The sequence below is a fragment of the Penicillium riverlandense genome, assembly GCF_028828495.1.
Source record: "Penicillium riverlandense strain IBT 135883 chromosome Unknown utg000001l_segment0_segment0, whole genome shotgun sequence".
NCBI lineage: Eukaryota > Fungi > Ascomycota > Eurotiomycetes > Eurotiales > Aspergillaceae > Penicillium > Penicillium riverlandense.
The window spans coordinates 3287121-3303761 of NW_026643194.1; the positions used below are offsets into that span (position 1 = coordinate 3287121).

Below are 16641 nucleotides of genomic sequence, written 5' to 3' on the forward strand. Positions count from 1 at the left end.
CGAACGCCGTCTTTGCCACATAGGCTGACCTAGCCTATTGGCCGCCTAAGCCATCAGTAGAGATGCGCTAACCTTTACTCGTATTGCGCGTGGCGCTGTTCTGTTTTTACGACTATCTACAATCCTTAAATTATTAAATCGGTGAGCACTAGTAGGCGGTGGGAACACTACAAGAAACAAATGTTGCTTAACTCCGAACGTAGCGATTGCTACATAGGCTAATCTAGCCTTATCCATTAGTAAAGATGCGCTAACCTTTACTCGTATTACGAATGATGCTATTCCGATTTTGTATCGATCTACAAGTTATCCATTCGGCGAGCCTTAGTGAGACATATACGTAGATCGTTCAATATCATAGGTCCGAGCATCGTGAGACTAGTAGTGAATTATGCCTATCCCGAAGGAGATTGAATCACTGCCTATTTGGCTATTAACACCCCGAGAGGTCCGTTGTCAAATTCTGATATTTGATGAACAATCATATACCTCGAAAGGTCTCTCCTCGCAATTCAATCGGCACGTATTATGCGTGTCTTCGTTACTGGTGCCACTGGCTTCGTCGGCCAGGCAGTTGTTCAAGACTCAGGAGTTTCGTCAAGCTGGTCATAAGATTATTGATCTCGCTCGCTCGGAGAATCCAGCCGCCGCTCTGCAAGGGAAAGATGCCGATGTGATCAGCTGCTGCTTTCCGCAACCGAGCAAATACGAATAGAGGTTAGAACGAAGGCAAAATCCAAAATGGATCCTCGTTGACGGGGCTATCCTAAGACGGCGTATTTTATTTCCCTACCTTGTGAAATATTATAAATATGTGGCCCTAGTCCTTTCTCTTTCTCAATTTCAGAACGTTGTGATCAATCACACTCAAATTCTCATTGTTGTGAGCCGCCTCGATGAATTATCTAAATCAATTTTGTCGCAATGGCGTCCTTTGGTCTCTACTGACCTGGGCATCTTTCTCGTCGCCCACAGTCTCGGCTCGTTCCACGTCCGAGTCCGTGACTGTTCAACCATCAGCACCTCTTCCTCCGAGCCAAGATCCTTGGTACAGTGCTCCATTTGGCTTCGAGTTCCACCCACCGGGAGCCATACTGCGACTGAGAAAAGCCGCCGGAAACCTATCAGACATCACAGGTAACTGTTCAGGGGTCTACAATATTCTTTATCGCACCACGGACAGTCGTTATCAACCTTCTTGGGCGGTGACAACGCTTTTCTCGCCCTCTAAGCAATTATCATCCAACCCAGCTTTGCTTTCTTATCTAATTCCTTACAACACAATTAATGTCGACGCCAGCCCAAGTTACTCGCTCTACAGTAGTCCACCTTCTGGAGCAGGGCCCTCCGACGGCGCAGCCTTTGAAATTGTCGATAATTCGCTTACTGATATCGGGAATGCTCTGGGACGAGGCTGGTTCGTTACAGTCCCTGATTTCGAGGGCCCCTTGGCAGCCAATGTTGCTGGAATTCAAGAAGGCCACGCAACGATTGATTCTATACGTGCCTCTTTATCTTCCGGCTTTGGTGTCGACCATAAGTCTCGGGTGGCTCTTTGGGGGTATTCGGGAGGGTCCATAGCAAGTGAGTGGGCATTGGAATTACAAGAACAATATGCCCCTGAACTTCAAATACACGGTGCCGCCCTTGGGGGCTTGGTTGCCAACAGCACTCGTTGCATTGATGTGGTTGAACGAACGCCTTTTGCTTATATTGCTGTTGGGGCCATGATCGGTCCTTTGATACAGTACCCAGAGGCATACGATCGTCTGGTCAGTCAATTGAAAACGTCAGGTCTCCATAACAAAACCGGATTTCTAGCTGCCAGAAAGATGTCAGCTACACAAGGGTTTGCCGCTTTCGCCAACCAGAGTATTTATGACTACTTCGTCAACGGAAGTGCAGTGCTCCACGATCCCCTTATCAGACAGATCCTTTTGGAGAATGAGTTCATGACCTACCATGGGGTTCCACGGTCGCCTGTGTTCGTTTACAAGGCGATAAAAGATGAGGCGACCCCTATACAAGATGCGGATTATTACGTCAATCGTAACTGCATGCTTGGAGCAAATATATTATATGAGCGAAATACCGTCGGCGGGCACCTAGATGAGATGGTTAATGGGCTTCCACGCGCCGTGGCCTGGCTTGAAAGTGTGCTTGACGGGTCATATCCCGATCGGTATGAAGCCCACGGATGCACTATCCGGAACGTTACAGTCGGTACTGTCAACACTGGAACCTAGATCTGTCGTTGTCCGAAATTATGTCCGGATGCCCGGCATGGTGGAACTATGGATAGAAGTTGTTTTGTACAGCACGAAACTGCTTTCAATTTTGACATACTTGACATTGTGCGTTGATTTCGCTTACTACGCGTTCTGTACTGTTAAAGGGATAGCCAGATTATGCTCAGAATGCCATACATCTTCTATCTTGATGGCTTTGACCACATTCCCACATTGCAAAGTCAGGTAGTGTGTAGCCGATCAATGATCCACTAAGTCGATAATTTGTTCCGCTTCTTAATATTGATCTCACGCTAGAATCATGTATTTAGTAACTCATAGCCTCGACGCCCAGCAATCCTGTCTTGAAAGCTTCCAAGCCTTATCAAATCCTTGATATGCTACACACACAAGTCAAATACATATAATGCTCATAAAACATTCTGCTACGAAGGATAAATTTCTTTCCATTTCTGGCGACGAGAAGACTCGGGATCTTTTTTGGGGCCAGTGACAAGGGGTTATATCTGTAAATCTTAAGTTCGAGCTGATCACTGAGCAACCCTAAGCGCCCAGAGATTTAAATTGCGGAGCCCCATCCCTGCAAACGTATGGCCAGACAGCGCAGGCCGTCCTCTCTGGGCAGGCATATTAACTGAAGATGCTCCGTACGCCTCTAAATGGATCTACTGATCGAAGATACACCTGCCAGAACAAATAAGCAGGATGTGACTGGGCAAACGTGCAGGTTTGCTTCGGCCAGCCGTTAAAAAGCAACACGTGCCTGTATCTTTAGTACTTAGGCTTTAGAACAAGAAATTGAGGTATGTATTTAGGGCTTAGGGAAGGTTAGGATTCCTTCAGGCGTTTGATTTTAACTATGATTAAGGTGGCTTGGTGTATTTCAAATTACTAAATTTTATACTTTCAGCTTGATCAACTCCTGGTTCAATTCGACCCTCCCATTGGCCCAACTGCTGTCACCAAACGAGCAGAGAAAATCCCTACCGAATACGTTTGGGGCTATAATCAATGAAAGATAGGGGTATATATGTCTGTACCCACCCCGTTAATACTACTGTAAGGTGCTTTTTTATCTACGGCGCTTTCACAAGCAAGCCACTCACCCCGAAACACCATACTAAATGCGATAAATTACAATCGCTGAATATCCCAGAATCGCATACCTCTCTCTAACACCGACTTCACACCTTCAGAATGTCTAATAATCATAATGCCTTCAACCCGACCTACTACTACCGGTTCTCCAACACGGCTATTGGGAGCAACACGACACTTGCAACTGGCCTACCAAGCGACTCCCCTAATACCCCCGAGCTCGGCCCCATACGCTCCTTCACCTCGGAAAATTGGCAGATATTCTTTGACCAAGGAATCTACTTCATTCGCAACTGGGATTATAACTCTACATACCAGCTAGGTCTCACAAACGAACAGCCCGTCACGCCACAGCTACTGGCTACCGGGCCGGGTTTGGGGATGCAATGGAACCTGACGATGGGAGAGAGCGGATGGATAATGCGCAATATGTTGCTTGGCCCAGTCGACATGCTCGGGTTGGACATGAGCGCTCTGAGCCACACAGTACCGGTGATGAACACCGATTTAACAGGGGCGGAGTGGTCAATCGACATCAACACCTCTGCTGGGAAAATTACCGATCCGGATATGCTAACAGTCTTTTCATCGCTGCCAGTCGGTTTCCATCATTCCCTTTTCTTGCCACTGGTTCGCAACTAAAGGGTCAATAGGCTGCGACGAGTACAGTTGTCCCCATAGCTTCCAACACAATGTCAACAACAACATCCACAACAACATCATCAACAGCAAACCCAACAGTTGCATCCCAACAGAAAAATGGACCATCGTCAAATGATTCTTTAAGTTCTGGCTCGATTGCCGGGATAGTGGTGGGTTGTGTTGCAGGCGCTGCCATCGTCCTCGTGATTATGTTCTTCATAATCCGACGACGACGACAAAAACTTCAACATCGCGAGCGAATTCCTGATGCTTCTATGGCAAATCCACGCCAGTTAGATGGCGACGGCCGGCAGACCAGCGCAGCCCCGGGCGATCCCATCTACGCTGAGGCATCTGCTCACAAGGGCGCGACTGAGCTGTCGGGAAATACGGTGGCTGAGCTGTCAGGGGAGAACAAAATTGGATGATCCCGGGTACGCGAGGCTATAAACAATGTCTTAATATGCTTGGGTCGCTCGTTCTCATGTTAGCTCTACTTGTAACTCTCTTTGAACTTCCTGACGACTTTCTTGGCAGTCTTCGGTTGACAGCGCATCCCTGACAGATTTCGGCCTTAATCCTTCTAGTAGGGCCGTTGGAGATCAGCATACTGCTGAGTGCCCATGAGAACTCTGTCGGTATGTCAATCATTGGATCTGCTTGTGGACCTTCCAAACCTATTAAGTGTTTCAGTGAATACTGACCATGCATAGTAGTCTTCCTCTAACTATTCAGCTTGGGACCAACAAACTGCATGTGAGTTTAGCGACAGGGGGCCTGAAACTCGTACAGTACATTAGCCCTTTCGCCCCCACCAACCAAGTTGGCTAGTGTGAACTCTCCAAACGCCACTCTCTAAAAAGCTCCGTATAATAGTTGTTCTGGCCAGTATCTGTGGCGTCAGTATGCTTCATGTGGACCTGCTATGCCCATTAGTTACAGCGATATCCTACAAACCTAAGCCACACATCCAGTCGCTACGGCGTGGCCAATAGATCACTCATCCGATTTGAGATACTGCGGCTGTCATACACGCAGGCATGATCAAGTCCAACTCCCAATCCTCGGCTTTCTTAGCTTCATTTGATGATTGAAATCAGTACTGTCTATTTAGCGCAGACTCTCCCAGTTTCCTTTTACCAAGAATTGCACTTCCTCCAGCCTCTTCTACCTTGCAAGTTCCCCAAAGTATTCCTCTCCCACAGCTATAGTCATCGATTTTTTTTTTCCCCTTTGAAACCCCTGGCTCCAAATCTATGCCTGCGGTCACTATGGAAAGTCGCGCATGGGCGGATGGGCCGTGGCCACTCATCGAAACCCCATCCAAAACCCAGGATGTGGTGCGTCGCGATCCCTATCTAAATGCCTAATTAAGTTACCCCCAGCTAACGTCCGATAGTCAAAACACGCTGCCATTTACATCGCAAACGAAATGGCATGTGCCCATAATTGTATGCTCCGCGGCCTAAACAGTATCTACTTGCAGGCCGAACAAGTTCAAAGGCCAGCCGACATTGAGGACTTCCTCACTTTTATAAAATTCTGGGCATCCTGGGTGTCTGATCACCACGTCCTAGAAGAGAAACAGATGTTTCCCGGTTTTGAGAAAGCGATTGGCTTCCCTGGCTTCCTGGGAAACAATGTGGAGCAGCATCACGCATTTGAATCACAGCTGAAAACCCTCCTAACATATGGGGCTAGCACTAAACCCGCATCCTACGATGCCTCTGCCCTCCGTGGGATCATCGAGCACATGGCCCCCAGTTTCCACCAGCATCTAAGCAACGAGATCGATAGCCTCCTCTCAATGCAGCCTTACAACGGAGGGGCTTTGCTGAAAGTGCACAAGCAGTGTGTAGCCACTGCGACGAAACAAGAAAAGGTACGTAAGTTATGTGTACTGGGCAGAAAGAGAGAAGAAAGTCATATTGATTAATCAAATCGCAAATCACAGCAAGTGGTGCCCCCTATGGTGCTTGGTCTGCGCGACGTCACCTTCGAGGGTGGAAATCAGTGGCCTTCGTTGCCTCCCCTGGCTGAGTGGGTAATAAACTACTTGTTTGCTCGCCGGCACGCAGGTGCATGGCGTTTTCTCCCGTGCGATATGTGGGGGAAGCCTCGCCCGTTAGCATTTGGGCCGACCGAAGGAGAAAAGTAGGAATGGTTCGGCCATTCGAGGCGTAGTGATGGATTGATTGGTTCTTTTTCATATCACGAATGGTCAGGCACTACTGCTAAGGCTGCAAAATGTGGGGCTTACATCTGCAGTTGTTCATCAACGTTGATATGGGTTGAGAGGTCGTCTTTCAGAGACAGATAGTGATAATTATCGAAAGATCACTTCAATGGTTGCTTTTGTGACATGCAATAAGTAGGAAAGAAAAAAAAAAAAAAAAAAAAGGACGTGCATTTGAACCTAAACTATATATATTGCGTGACCTTGGCACTATGAGACCACTAATTAAGACAATTTTCAGCCCTAAGTGCCGAGTACTAAGTGCCCGGGCATCTCCACTCACGGGAAAAGAGTTAAGGTTTTTTTCTTGGCTGACAGAAGAGGCGTCGGGCTACCCCGACCCTGAACCGTCGCCGGTGGGGCAACATTTAATTGATGCATATTATTGTGTGATCAGTAGTCCGTAATAGGTGCAGTCAGGAGCCAGGGGCGACTATCTTGCACCTAAACAGTCTGACTATCGCATTGTCCAAGCTTCTGTGCTAGTCACAATCTTTGTCCGGGCTCAGATCATCGACGGGGGTTAGTGGGTCGGCAGTGTCCAGGGGTCTAGCCGCGAGCAGGTACTGCCGAGAGGACAGATGCACCAGGGACAATATTTTGTTTCGTCTAGTTAGCCGATCAGCAGAGAAGAGATATGCTTATTCCGTGTCATAGTCTCTTCCATAAGGATTATCGGCTACTAGGGAAGAAATCCTGGCGGCACAGTACCGCTAAGAGGCCGCGTGGACGTGGAGCTAGAGGATGAAATGAGCGGCGAGTCAGCGGCAACGATGGCGCGCGCCAGTCTTGGCACTGGCTACGAGATCCTCCGAAACAGCATATGTTGTGTACCTCTTGGGTCCCAGAGAATCGAGACAAGGGATAGTAGGTCTACGGAGTGATGGTCCCGAAGATGTCCAAGATTAATTCAATCCAGATAACATCATCCGAGAAAACCAACATTGAATAGGCCAGTGTTTCACGTGACCACCGCGTCATGATCGGCATGCCCCTTAACGCACTTTTCACGGACTAACCATGGAACGGCGGGTCTGCCCCCATCTCTTTTTCTTGTTCCTCTTCTTTTCTTCACTCTTGAACGATCTTTAAGCGAACTGGATTCCTGTCACTTCTTCTTCCCTCCACTCTCGCTTTCTCCTTCCACCACCCTGTGTGTAGCAGGCCCGGCCCCTCGACCTCTCGACCCTCGTTGCCTCTCCGGACCTTGGCCCCTTCACTCGCCTACCCCCCCCCCTGGCTCATTCGGAACATACTACGCAATGCTGATGCGCCTCCTCTGAACGTCGATTTCGCATGGTATCTTTTGAAATAATCTCCCGGGCTACACAACCTAAAATATGATTCTCCTCAACAATCGCGACCGGCCATCCTCGGCCGCCACCTGGGCATGGAAGCGGTTACTTCGGTTTGTCGTGGTCTTCGTCTGCATCGCGGCATTTGCCGCATTCATGTGGCCGACCATCGAACCGCAGAGCCCGCCGATGAACCAGGCCAGTAATATCACCATCTCCACCGATGTCAAGTGCGAGCTCGACGAGAACCTGCTGCTCAGGCTCGAGGTCAAGAAACTGGCCGACTACACCCGGCGGGAAATCGTGGTGGACTTCACCGACGAAGAGGAGGTCCCCATCACCCAGAAAATAGACCAGCCCTTGTGGGATACCTCGAAGCTCAAGGGCTTCGACCACACATCGATGGAGCAGCCGCAGGACGGCTGCTCGATTCCCCACCCGGTGTCGGTCAAGCTGCCCCCTAAGCCCAAACTGGCCGATGCATCGCATATCGACTTTGGTGTGGCGACCACCGTGGACAGATTGAACGACTCGCTCAATGCGTTCGAACACTGGGCTGCGTACACGCGGACTCGGATCTTTGCCTTGATTGAACCAAGTGATCGGATTCCTCAAGTCAAGGCCAAGGCCGATGCCATGGGCATTAACCTCTCTGTTCACGTGTCGGAGGATGACTACCTACGCCGGTATTTTGCGTTGATTCCGCTGCTGGAAGAAAACATGCGCCCTGGGACCAAATGGGGCTGCATTATTGACGACGATACCTTTTTCCCGTCCATGCCCGCGCTGGTGGAAGCGCTAAGCGCATACGACCACACTCAGCCCATGTACATTGGCGGTATATCCGAGGGCGTCCCGCAGATCGGAGTGTTTGGAGTGATGGCATTTGGAGGCGCAGGCGTCTTCTTGTCGCGCCCACTGCTGTCAGATTTGGTCACTGTGTATGACGAGTGTCAGCAAATGGATTTCTCCGGTGACCGTCGCATTGCATACTGCATCTACCAATACACCCAAACCCGACTGACCATCGACCACCGCCTGCGCCAGCTAGACCTGATGGTCGACGCATCTGGATTCTTCGAGTCGGGCCGAGATACCCCACTGTCCGTGCACCACTGGAAGTCGTGGTTCCACGCCGATATGACCAAGCTTGGCGTCATCTCCAGTCTTTGTGGGGATTCGTGCCTCCTACGCCAGTGGCACTTCAGCGACGGCTTCATCCTCACCAACGGTTACTCCGTGATCCGCTACTCCCAACCCCTCGAGCCGGGCGACCTCAGCATGGAGATGACATGGGACGGGCACAACGGCGCCGGTCTGGATATGTATCTCCACGAGCTCGGCCCGCTGCGTCCCCGGGACGATGACAAGATAAGCTATCTGCTCCAGGACAGCGAGGTGGACGAGATCACCGGCCGAGTCACGCAATGGTATATCCTGCGGGACACGAGACGAGGCGATAAAGTCCTGGAGCTGAACTGGCAGAAGCGCTGATTTCCTTTATATTTTGCATGTCAATGCCAATTCTGCATCGGCCACTCATTTCGTCTTGAGTTTCGGGGACACCGGCGAGCATCATTATTGCCTGCGCCCCACGCTTTTCCTCATCCATTTGGCGCATGGGCATTGGGCACTGGGCTCACTTTTGCATAGGGGTTTTTACTTTCTTTCTTTACTTGCTTGTTTGCTTATAGACCGGGGATATACCTTTATGTTCACTTATTGTAATGAATTGGGATTATATATTCCTAATGCGAAACGAATGTTCTTAAATTTGAGCGCGAGATCCAGTGATCTCCATGCGAGGGTCTTCCCTTGAGCGAGATATAACTAGTGCGGCGTTTTGAGCTATTTATCACAGTCGGACCTCCCAACAGTGCATCCTAGGATGACTTGCTCTCATTGTTCTTCTCATCGAAGCATATACACAAAGCAGCGATTAATGCCGCGTCTACTCCAGGTGCCACGACCACGGCGTACGTCTGCTGTCCAAAAGCGAGGTCACTGCCGCTAAGTAGTTTCCGGTCGATGCGAGCCACTGTGTGGCCGCTTGTTGTGTCGATGATGTCGGCACTACGGTCGAACCAGCCACCTTTCATCTGGAAAGTCCCTGCCTTGCCGTTCGAAGCAGTGAAAGTGGCGGTGGCTTTCGAGCCGAGCACTACATAGTGCGGTGAGTAACGGATATTTATAAAATAGAAATCAATCCACTTAGGTATTCAGATAGATAGGTCATGGCTTGGCTTGGCTTGGCTTGTGAAAGAAACAGACGGCACTTACAAGCGAGGCCACTCTTTACCTCAACCACTTTCTTCCCATGCGGATCTTCAATCGCATAAGTCGAATGGAGATGGAAATGCTCCTTGACAATATCAAAGAGATGCCGGCCATGGGCATCATCGACCTTCTTGCGACCGGAGAGCGAGACCCATGCTCCATGCACTTTCAGGATAGGCTGTCCATTGGCTAGCTTGATGTCGAAGCTGTCCCCAGAGATGGAGAGCACTTTTTCTTTCAAGACTAAGGTTTGCGGCTCCCTCGCGACGAATTGGTCGAATATCGCGAGAGGCTCGGGAACGGGCTCGAGATCGTGGTGGCCTAGGAATCCCATAATGACAGGCAGATGAATATGTAGGATAATGAACGAGATGGATTCAAATAATTGACCAGAGGAAGCGCGGAGGGCAGAGTCAGTCATATACGTCAGTGGATCGATCGGATGGCGGGGCAAGTGGGCCGTCCGCCTTCGGCGAGCTTTGGCATTTATGGAGAACCGTACACTAGCTAAACTAAGCGAAACAAAAAATGTACAAAGCGGTCGCAACTCACTGCCAGCATATTGCAACATATTAACAAACAAATACTATGTTAGGCCTTTCTAAATCTAAAAAGAGCATATATATCTTGATGCCACTCGGCCACTCAATGATCGACTACGCGGCTAGCCTCTGCCGCGACAACTTAATAGACGTATCGATCGTCGCCCCGTCGATAAAGTCATTCATGATGACAATTGTCTTGTTGGCTTGGAGTCGCTGGAGAACATTCTTCTGAAGCCAAGGAAGTGTCTCCATGTCCAAGGCAGCCTTGGTCGATGTCAAGCACGAAGACGCCGCCTCAGCAGATAAGACGCTGTAAACCAAGACATCCTTGATCGATTGTGATGTTGCCTGGCATTGCAGAACTGTCAAGTCACTGCTCTCCTGTCCGGCTGTGTGCATAGATTCGAACCGGTCGATGATGGGCTTTGCGACCAGGGTCGCATACGCCTCGGCTGTCCAGCTGTCATACTTGTCTGCATGGACAACGCAGATGAGTCGTGTGCCGCTATTCCGGAGCTCGTCAATCGGCCGCTGGAAGCACTCGCTGCCACCCCATGCCAACCCCTGGCGAGTGGCCTTGTTGCAAGCAGTAGTCAACAGGTTCTGAACCTCTTGCTCCGTCGGTAATTGGCACTCCTTCACGATATTATCCCAACGAATATGGATAGTCACGATCTCTGTCTGGAACTCGTCAAGAAAGGCGACTAGCTGGTCGAGGAATTCGTCAAAAGCGAGGCCTGGGATACAAGCGTGCTGAAAGTAGAACTTGTCCGGCAACACCGAGAGTTTCTGAAAGAGTGGGACCAGCTTCGCCGGGCGGAATTCAAAGTACCGCGCCCCAAGCGCTAGCATGCTGGGCACATTCTTCTTCTGGGTAATGGCAAGGCCATAGACGATGTTCGGCAGCTTCTCCAGAAGCATATGGTCTGGCAGGTGGTCAAAATAACGCAGCGTTGGCGCGATCTTGCGCAGCTCAGCCACCATGTTTCCATCAAGGTGCTGGAGCACAGCATCACAGCTGGTCATACTGTTCATGCCATCATCGTGGGGGGCCGCTAGCACGAAGCGCGAAAACGGTTTCTGAGCCGCTGCCGAAGCGGGTGATGCTACGGTCCCCATCCAAAAGCGATTAGCGGTCGAACAGACTGTCACATAGCACTGATCGCGGTTGGTGAGCCCAAACTCCCCGTGGCCGGCGTCGTAGAAGCCATATGTGATTATTGCTTCGTCGGTAATAATGACCTTGCAGTCCACTGTGGCGGCCATTGTACCGCCTTCCAGCTTGCCAGTGAGGGCGTTGATATCACAGTAGGCACTTGCAATGGCAGCACCATGGTGGAGTAGGTTCCACTCGAAACGACCAGTGAAATGATTCAGTCCTGGGATATTGGACGACTCGACCTCGAGATTCTTGGAGGTGAAGTTATCCGCCGCCGTGTTGCGCACGGCCAGCTTCGGCACGGTGAACTCGACCTCGTATCCCTCAAGGGAGATGTACGTGTAGACTGTGATTCCTTTGCTTGGCATGGTGAGACGTCCGGCCTGTAATACAGAGACTTCTCTGTAGACTGCAGACGGAGGGAATGCTGAGCAATGCCCCTCTTAGTCCCGCACTGGCCTCTGTGGAGATAATCATGGGCCGTTCTAACCTAATTTTGGGATATATTTTCAATCCACTTTATCCCATTACTGTACAGAGGACGCACTACTAGCTTTGGAAGGTAGGTAAGTGCGACTTCCTTAGGGTGCGCAGCAGGCTAACTTCAATTCGTCCATAGGAGGGAGATATTCATCGTCTACGACGATCCACAAACTCGGAAATTAAGATTCAGAATTGAGCAAGCGACATTACTATCGGCACTATTTGACGCGGACTCGTGGACTTATTTATGCACGGTGGACATCAGTGGGTCCTGCATGTGGGAGTGTAGGTGATCTCAGGATCGGGGATTGTCTGCTTGAATCGTATATCTGAAAACATGAATTGTGAATCTCTCTATTAATCTTTTTAAAAGTGCGAGAATAATAATAACGAGAATAATAATAACCACACAACGATACGTAGACCAGCTTACATTATTAATCTTAATCAGGGGCAACAGGGCGACGGCGCGTTCTACTAATAGTACGACTAGCGCGAACTTGACACACCTCAGCCACAACCATGTGGACTGTGCCTCCACTCCACCCCGTTACACGTCGAGAAAAAATATTAACCAAAAAAATAAACAAGGAAACAAGAAACGAAAGAAGCCTTCGGCTATGTAGTTATCATTGGCCAGACGACTACTGCAGGTCCTGAAACAGGCCCGGGTCGACGACGGAAAACCACCACCGCAAACCCCCGCAAGACCGGGATGGAAACTTGGCAGGAGAAGAAAGAGTGTCGTCACCGGCAAAGAAAAAAGAATTCAGGGGTGTCGGATCCGGTGGAAGATCATCACGTTGAAGAGAAAGTAGAAAGGAACAGGGATGGTGAAATGCGCCTAACCTTACCGGCATATAGCAAAATGGCCCCTGCCCCTTTTACCGACGAAACAGTTGGGCAGCAGGCCTAAAAAGCGACTACGTACACGATTGGAGCCAGGAACGACTTATCGATGTACAGGACGATCTAGCGCGTGCTCAGCCTCGGGCCGGGGGTCGACGATGCGGTCATAAGGCTCGGGCCTCCGTGCGCACGCCGTCCAGAATAGGGATCAAGCAGGACAAACGGAGACCGTCCGCGCTGGGATGTTCCACGGGCCTTCGAAACCCTTCGCGAAGGCCCCAAGAAGGTCAGGAGAAGGCTTGGCGCGCCAATCAAGCTGGTCCGAGGTGATGAGAGAGGAGTGGGTTCAGCCTCTCGGTGAAAAAGGGGGAATGCCCGATGCTGCTGATGCGGGTTGTAATTACCGATGCGGTGGATATCATCAGGGGTAGGCATCGGTAAGCCCCACTGGGCTTGAGCATTGAAGACCAGAAGAAACCGCATGTGCAGGCAACGACAGTTACTGGATATTTGGCCCCGCGGGACGAGCCACACCTGGTCGAACACTTCTAGAAGAAGGATTAGTTAGCCTTCTTCACGGTCCGGTTCGGCTAGCAAATAGCCTGTACATACGAGTTAAGATGTTTGGTGTTTGGGGTTCCATTGCACGAGGCAATCCAAGTGTCGCACCATTGCGATGTCATAGTACCGACTTCTCCCGGCTGTTTCACGAGTTTCAGGGGTCATTACTTGCCCTACATAACTATAATTATCCCGACGGGCTTTGTCTCGGACTTGCGTCATGCTCTGCCCTGGCGTAAACTTTTTTTTTTTTTTCCTCTCTCTCACACACACACTCTCTCTCTGGCTGTCGCTCTGGGCGTTGTGCTGAGAGCGAGGATTGGCCCGTAGCGATTTATTAGTTATGCGTGAAAACTACTAATCGGTTAGTCCGTCCGTCCTGTGGGTGCTCATTTCTCGGATCTCCAGAAATAAATACACAAGATGTGATTCATTCAGATCGGCGTGGCTGTCTCGTATCCACTGTTGGGCCGCACGGGCACAGGGGGAAACAATGGAGAAGGCAGAGCGTTGTGGAGCCGGGATTGCTGACGGGGGCTTCTGGCGCGGCCGTGTTTGCTTCTAGCGGACTTCGCTGGGGCCGACTAAGGAGACTAGATTGGGCCTTGCAGGGATAAGGCGCTTTGCAGTCATTGAGGACTGGAGAAGATAGGCGGACGAAGGGATACGAATGTAGGAACTCATGAGAATCCCAGACTGGAACGAGAAAAGAAATAAAACCGTAGCAGAGTCTTCCAAGAATTAACGAAGAAGAAGTAGTAGAAGAAAGAATAGACAGAGAACGAACCAGTTGGCCTCGTCGTGGCACCTACCACACCTAAAATGCCATACTTCATCATCGCATGCCCCTTTCTCTTTTTCCCTTCTCCCTCGATCCCCGGCTCACTTCCAACCTTAACCTTCCCCCACTTCCCTCGACTTTCTTTCTTTCCTCTCATCCTCAACCTCATTTCACCACTCTCCCATCTTTCGATCTCGACTCCCCATCTTCCATCCGCCCGGTACTCTCCAGCAGGTGTGTGTGCCCGACTCCCCTTTCCTTCATTTCCAACCGATCTCGAGATGACGCACATCCCGCGCTTGAGCTGTCTATCTCTTAAACCGCGAGAGCCTCTCTGAACCTGAGCGACCCGTGGATGTGCGGTCCAACAGAAGTTTCTCGGGCTCCCACTGCCCTATGCGCGTGGCGCGTTCACAGGCCCGAGATCAACGCCCGAGGGGCGAGTTGAGCCCTGGCCGATGTCGACGCCCGCCGTCTGCCGATTTTTGCCTTCAAGTCATTCATAAAACCAGTTGGCTTATTTCTTCCGTTGGAATTACTAGATCCTTTACGAGCCTCTCTGCTACCCCGTTCATTATACCCAAATTTTCATCACCAACACTCGACTACGCGTCCCCCATCGACCAGTCGCGATACTCCGGCCTCCCCATATCCTACAGAGCCTTGGTCGCGAGTTCTCACGAAGCTCGTTCCCAGTGACTTGATCCTTCACTTCCGCGGCCCGGCATTCCAGTGTACGGAGTTGAAGAATTTACCGGTTCCATTCTTCACCAACAACTCGGCGCATAATACGGCCCCAATCAGGGTGAGTTGCCCGGTCTGCCTGGCACACGTTTCATACCAATACTGGGTTGAATCTGACGAGTCCGTTCAGCAGTTCTCCCCCTATAACCACCTCTTCGTGACGCTCAATACCCTCCTCCCGTCTACCCACAGAAGCACTTGTCCGATACCGTGGACGAATGAACAGTGTGACTGTGACTAAGACATACGTCGTGGATACATACACTCCGGCTCGAATTTTCAAGGCCTGCTGAAGGACGCCGTGCAGAGCCGTCCTTGACCCCGGTACCTGCTGGGTCGGGTCATGGACTTCACAACCATCTTGAACAGGAAGAATTCTGCTGCTGCCGCCGCCGCAGCCGCCGCCGCAGAGGCGCATTTTCGTCAACAATATCTGCAACAAGGAGGGCCCCTAAATTCCGAGAACACTCCAATCATGAAGACCGAACCGGGCGCCTCGGACAACCCGGTCAACGCATATCCTACCCACCCTCCGCACATGTCTATGGACTCCGGGCTCACCGACTCTTTCTACTATGCCCAGCCTCCGGGTTCCACGCCACGGAACCTCTCCTATGTCCCGGGGGGATATGCCGGCGAGGCGTCCATGCAGCCGGGGCCTGTCCCCGTAGGAAGAACCAGCGCCGATCCGCCACCGAAGACTTTTCATTGCTCGACTTGCAACAAAGGGTTTGCTCGACGAAGCGATCTTGCACGGCATGGTAGGTGTTGTTATGTGGTTGCAGGAGGAGTTCCATCACTGATTTTCACCACAGAGCGTATTCACACCGGGGTTCGGCCTCACGCCTGCGACTGGCCGGGCTGTGGAAAGCAGTTTATCCAGCGTTCCGCATTGACTGTACACTCCCGGGTCCACACCGGCGAGAAACCTCACATGTGCGAGAGGTGTGGCAAGCCTTTTAGTGACTCATCATCGCTTGCGAGACATCGTCGCATCCACTCCGGCAAGCGACCCTACAAGTGTCCGTATGCCAACTGCCAGAAGACTTTCACGCGCCGGACGACATTGACCCGGCATCAAAACCACCACACTGGGACCATCGAGGAAGCGGCCGCGGAGACCGAGGCCAACCTGCGCCAAAACAAGGACCGTGGGCGAGATGGCTTGTTCCCGGACCAGGCCTCGATTGGCTCGACTCCTTCTCCTGCGCATGCGATGTCTCCCGGTGGTGACCTGCCGCCTCTGAACATGCACCGTTCTGGCGACTACTACATGGGCAACGGCCCGCTTCCACCGCATCTCCGGGGCGATTTCTCGCAGGGTAGCCCTCGAGCTTCCCCAACCGCCACGTCTCCGTCCCTCTCCAGTTTTGGAAGTCAACCCCACGCTCGGCCATCGATGACTTCTCACCCTTACGCTCCGCCGCAGCCCCTTGAACCGCCGGCTAACAATGACCACCGGCCCAACAGCGTGACCGGCAGTCCACATATGACCAGCCTCGGATGGGCCTCGCCGTCTCATGGAAGCATGCCGTCTCCCGGGTCCGCCAATGACTTCAACTACCCCGAGCCTACCGGACCGGCGTATCCAACGTCCATGCCCCCACACATGTACTTCCCCAACTCGACCATCCGCCGGCCCACCAGCACCGAGCCGGAGAACTATGAGACGAAGCCCAGAATGGGCGACAGCTGGTCGACGGCCGTATGAGGCGGTCCTTT

General features: G+C 51.3%; 7 protein-coding genes across 7 annotated transcripts; 4 read left to right on the top strand and 3 right to left on the bottom strand.

Moving 5' to 3' along the window:
- Positions 1-896: 896 nt before the first annotated feature.
- On the top strand, positions 897-4417 carry N7474_001338 (uncharacterized protein; the record flags this gene model as incomplete). The annotated part of the gene is made up of 3 exons (XM_057192753.1): positions 897-2182; positions 3545-3948; positions 4158-4417. The coding sequence occupies 3 exons, from the start codon at positions 897-899 to the stop codon at positions 4415-4417; spliced, it is 1950 nt and encodes a 649-aa protein (XP_057057706.1).
- Positions 4418-5245: 828 nt separating this feature from the next.
- Positions 5246-6147, top strand: N7474_001339 (hemerythrin domain-containing protein; the record flags this gene model as incomplete). The annotated part of the gene is made up of 3 exons (XM_057192754.1): positions 5246-5329; positions 5389-5871; positions 5944-6147. The coding sequence occupies 3 exons, from the start codon at positions 5246-5248 to the stop codon at positions 6145-6147; spliced, it is 771 nt and encodes a 256-aa protein (XP_057057707.1).
- Positions 6148-7565: 1418 nt separating this feature from the next.
- N7474_001340 (glycosyltransferase family 31 protein) lies at positions 7566-9014 on the top strand (the record flags this gene model as incomplete). Its single annotated transcript, XM_057192755.1, has 1 exon — positions 7566-9014. The coding sequence occupies one exon, from the start codon at positions 7566-7568 to the stop codon at positions 9012-9014; it is 1449 nt and encodes a 482-aa protein (XP_057057708.1).
- Positions 9015-9403: 389 nt separating this feature from the next.
- On the bottom strand, positions 9404-10131 carry N7474_001341 (LURP-one-related/scramblase family protein; the record flags this gene model as incomplete). The annotated part of the gene is made up of 2 exons (XM_057192756.1): positions 9404-9681; positions 9801-10131. The coding sequence occupies 2 exons, from the start codon at positions 10129-10131 to the stop codon at positions 9404-9406; spliced, it is 609 nt and encodes a 202-aa protein (XP_057057709.1).
- Positions 10132-10453: 322 nt separating this feature from the next.
- On the bottom strand, positions 10454-11869 carry N7474_001342 (uncharacterized protein; the record flags this gene model as incomplete). Its single annotated transcript, XM_057192757.1, has 1 exon — positions 10454-11869. The coding sequence occupies one exon, from the start codon at positions 11867-11869 to the stop codon at positions 10454-10456; it is 1416 nt and encodes a 471-aa protein (XP_057057710.1).
- Positions 11870-12956: 1087 nt separating this feature from the next.
- N7474_001343 (uncharacterized protein) lies at positions 12957-13476 on the bottom strand (the record flags this gene model as incomplete). Its single annotated transcript, XM_057192758.1, has 2 exons — positions 12957-13381; positions 13446-13476. 2 exons carry the CDS (start codon positions 13474-13476, stop codon positions 12957-12959), a joined length of 456 nt encoding a protein of 151 aa, XP_057057711.1.
- A 1786-nt stretch (positions 13477-15262) lies between these two features.
- N7474_001344 (putative C2H2 finger domain protein) lies at positions 15263-16630 on the top strand (the record flags this gene model as incomplete). Its single annotated transcript, XM_057192759.1, has 2 exons — positions 15263-15680; positions 15735-16630. The coding sequence occupies 2 exons, from the start codon at positions 15263-15265 to the stop codon at positions 16628-16630; spliced, it is 1314 nt and encodes a 437-aa protein (XP_057057712.1).
- Positions 16631-16641: the final 11 nt, after the last annotated feature.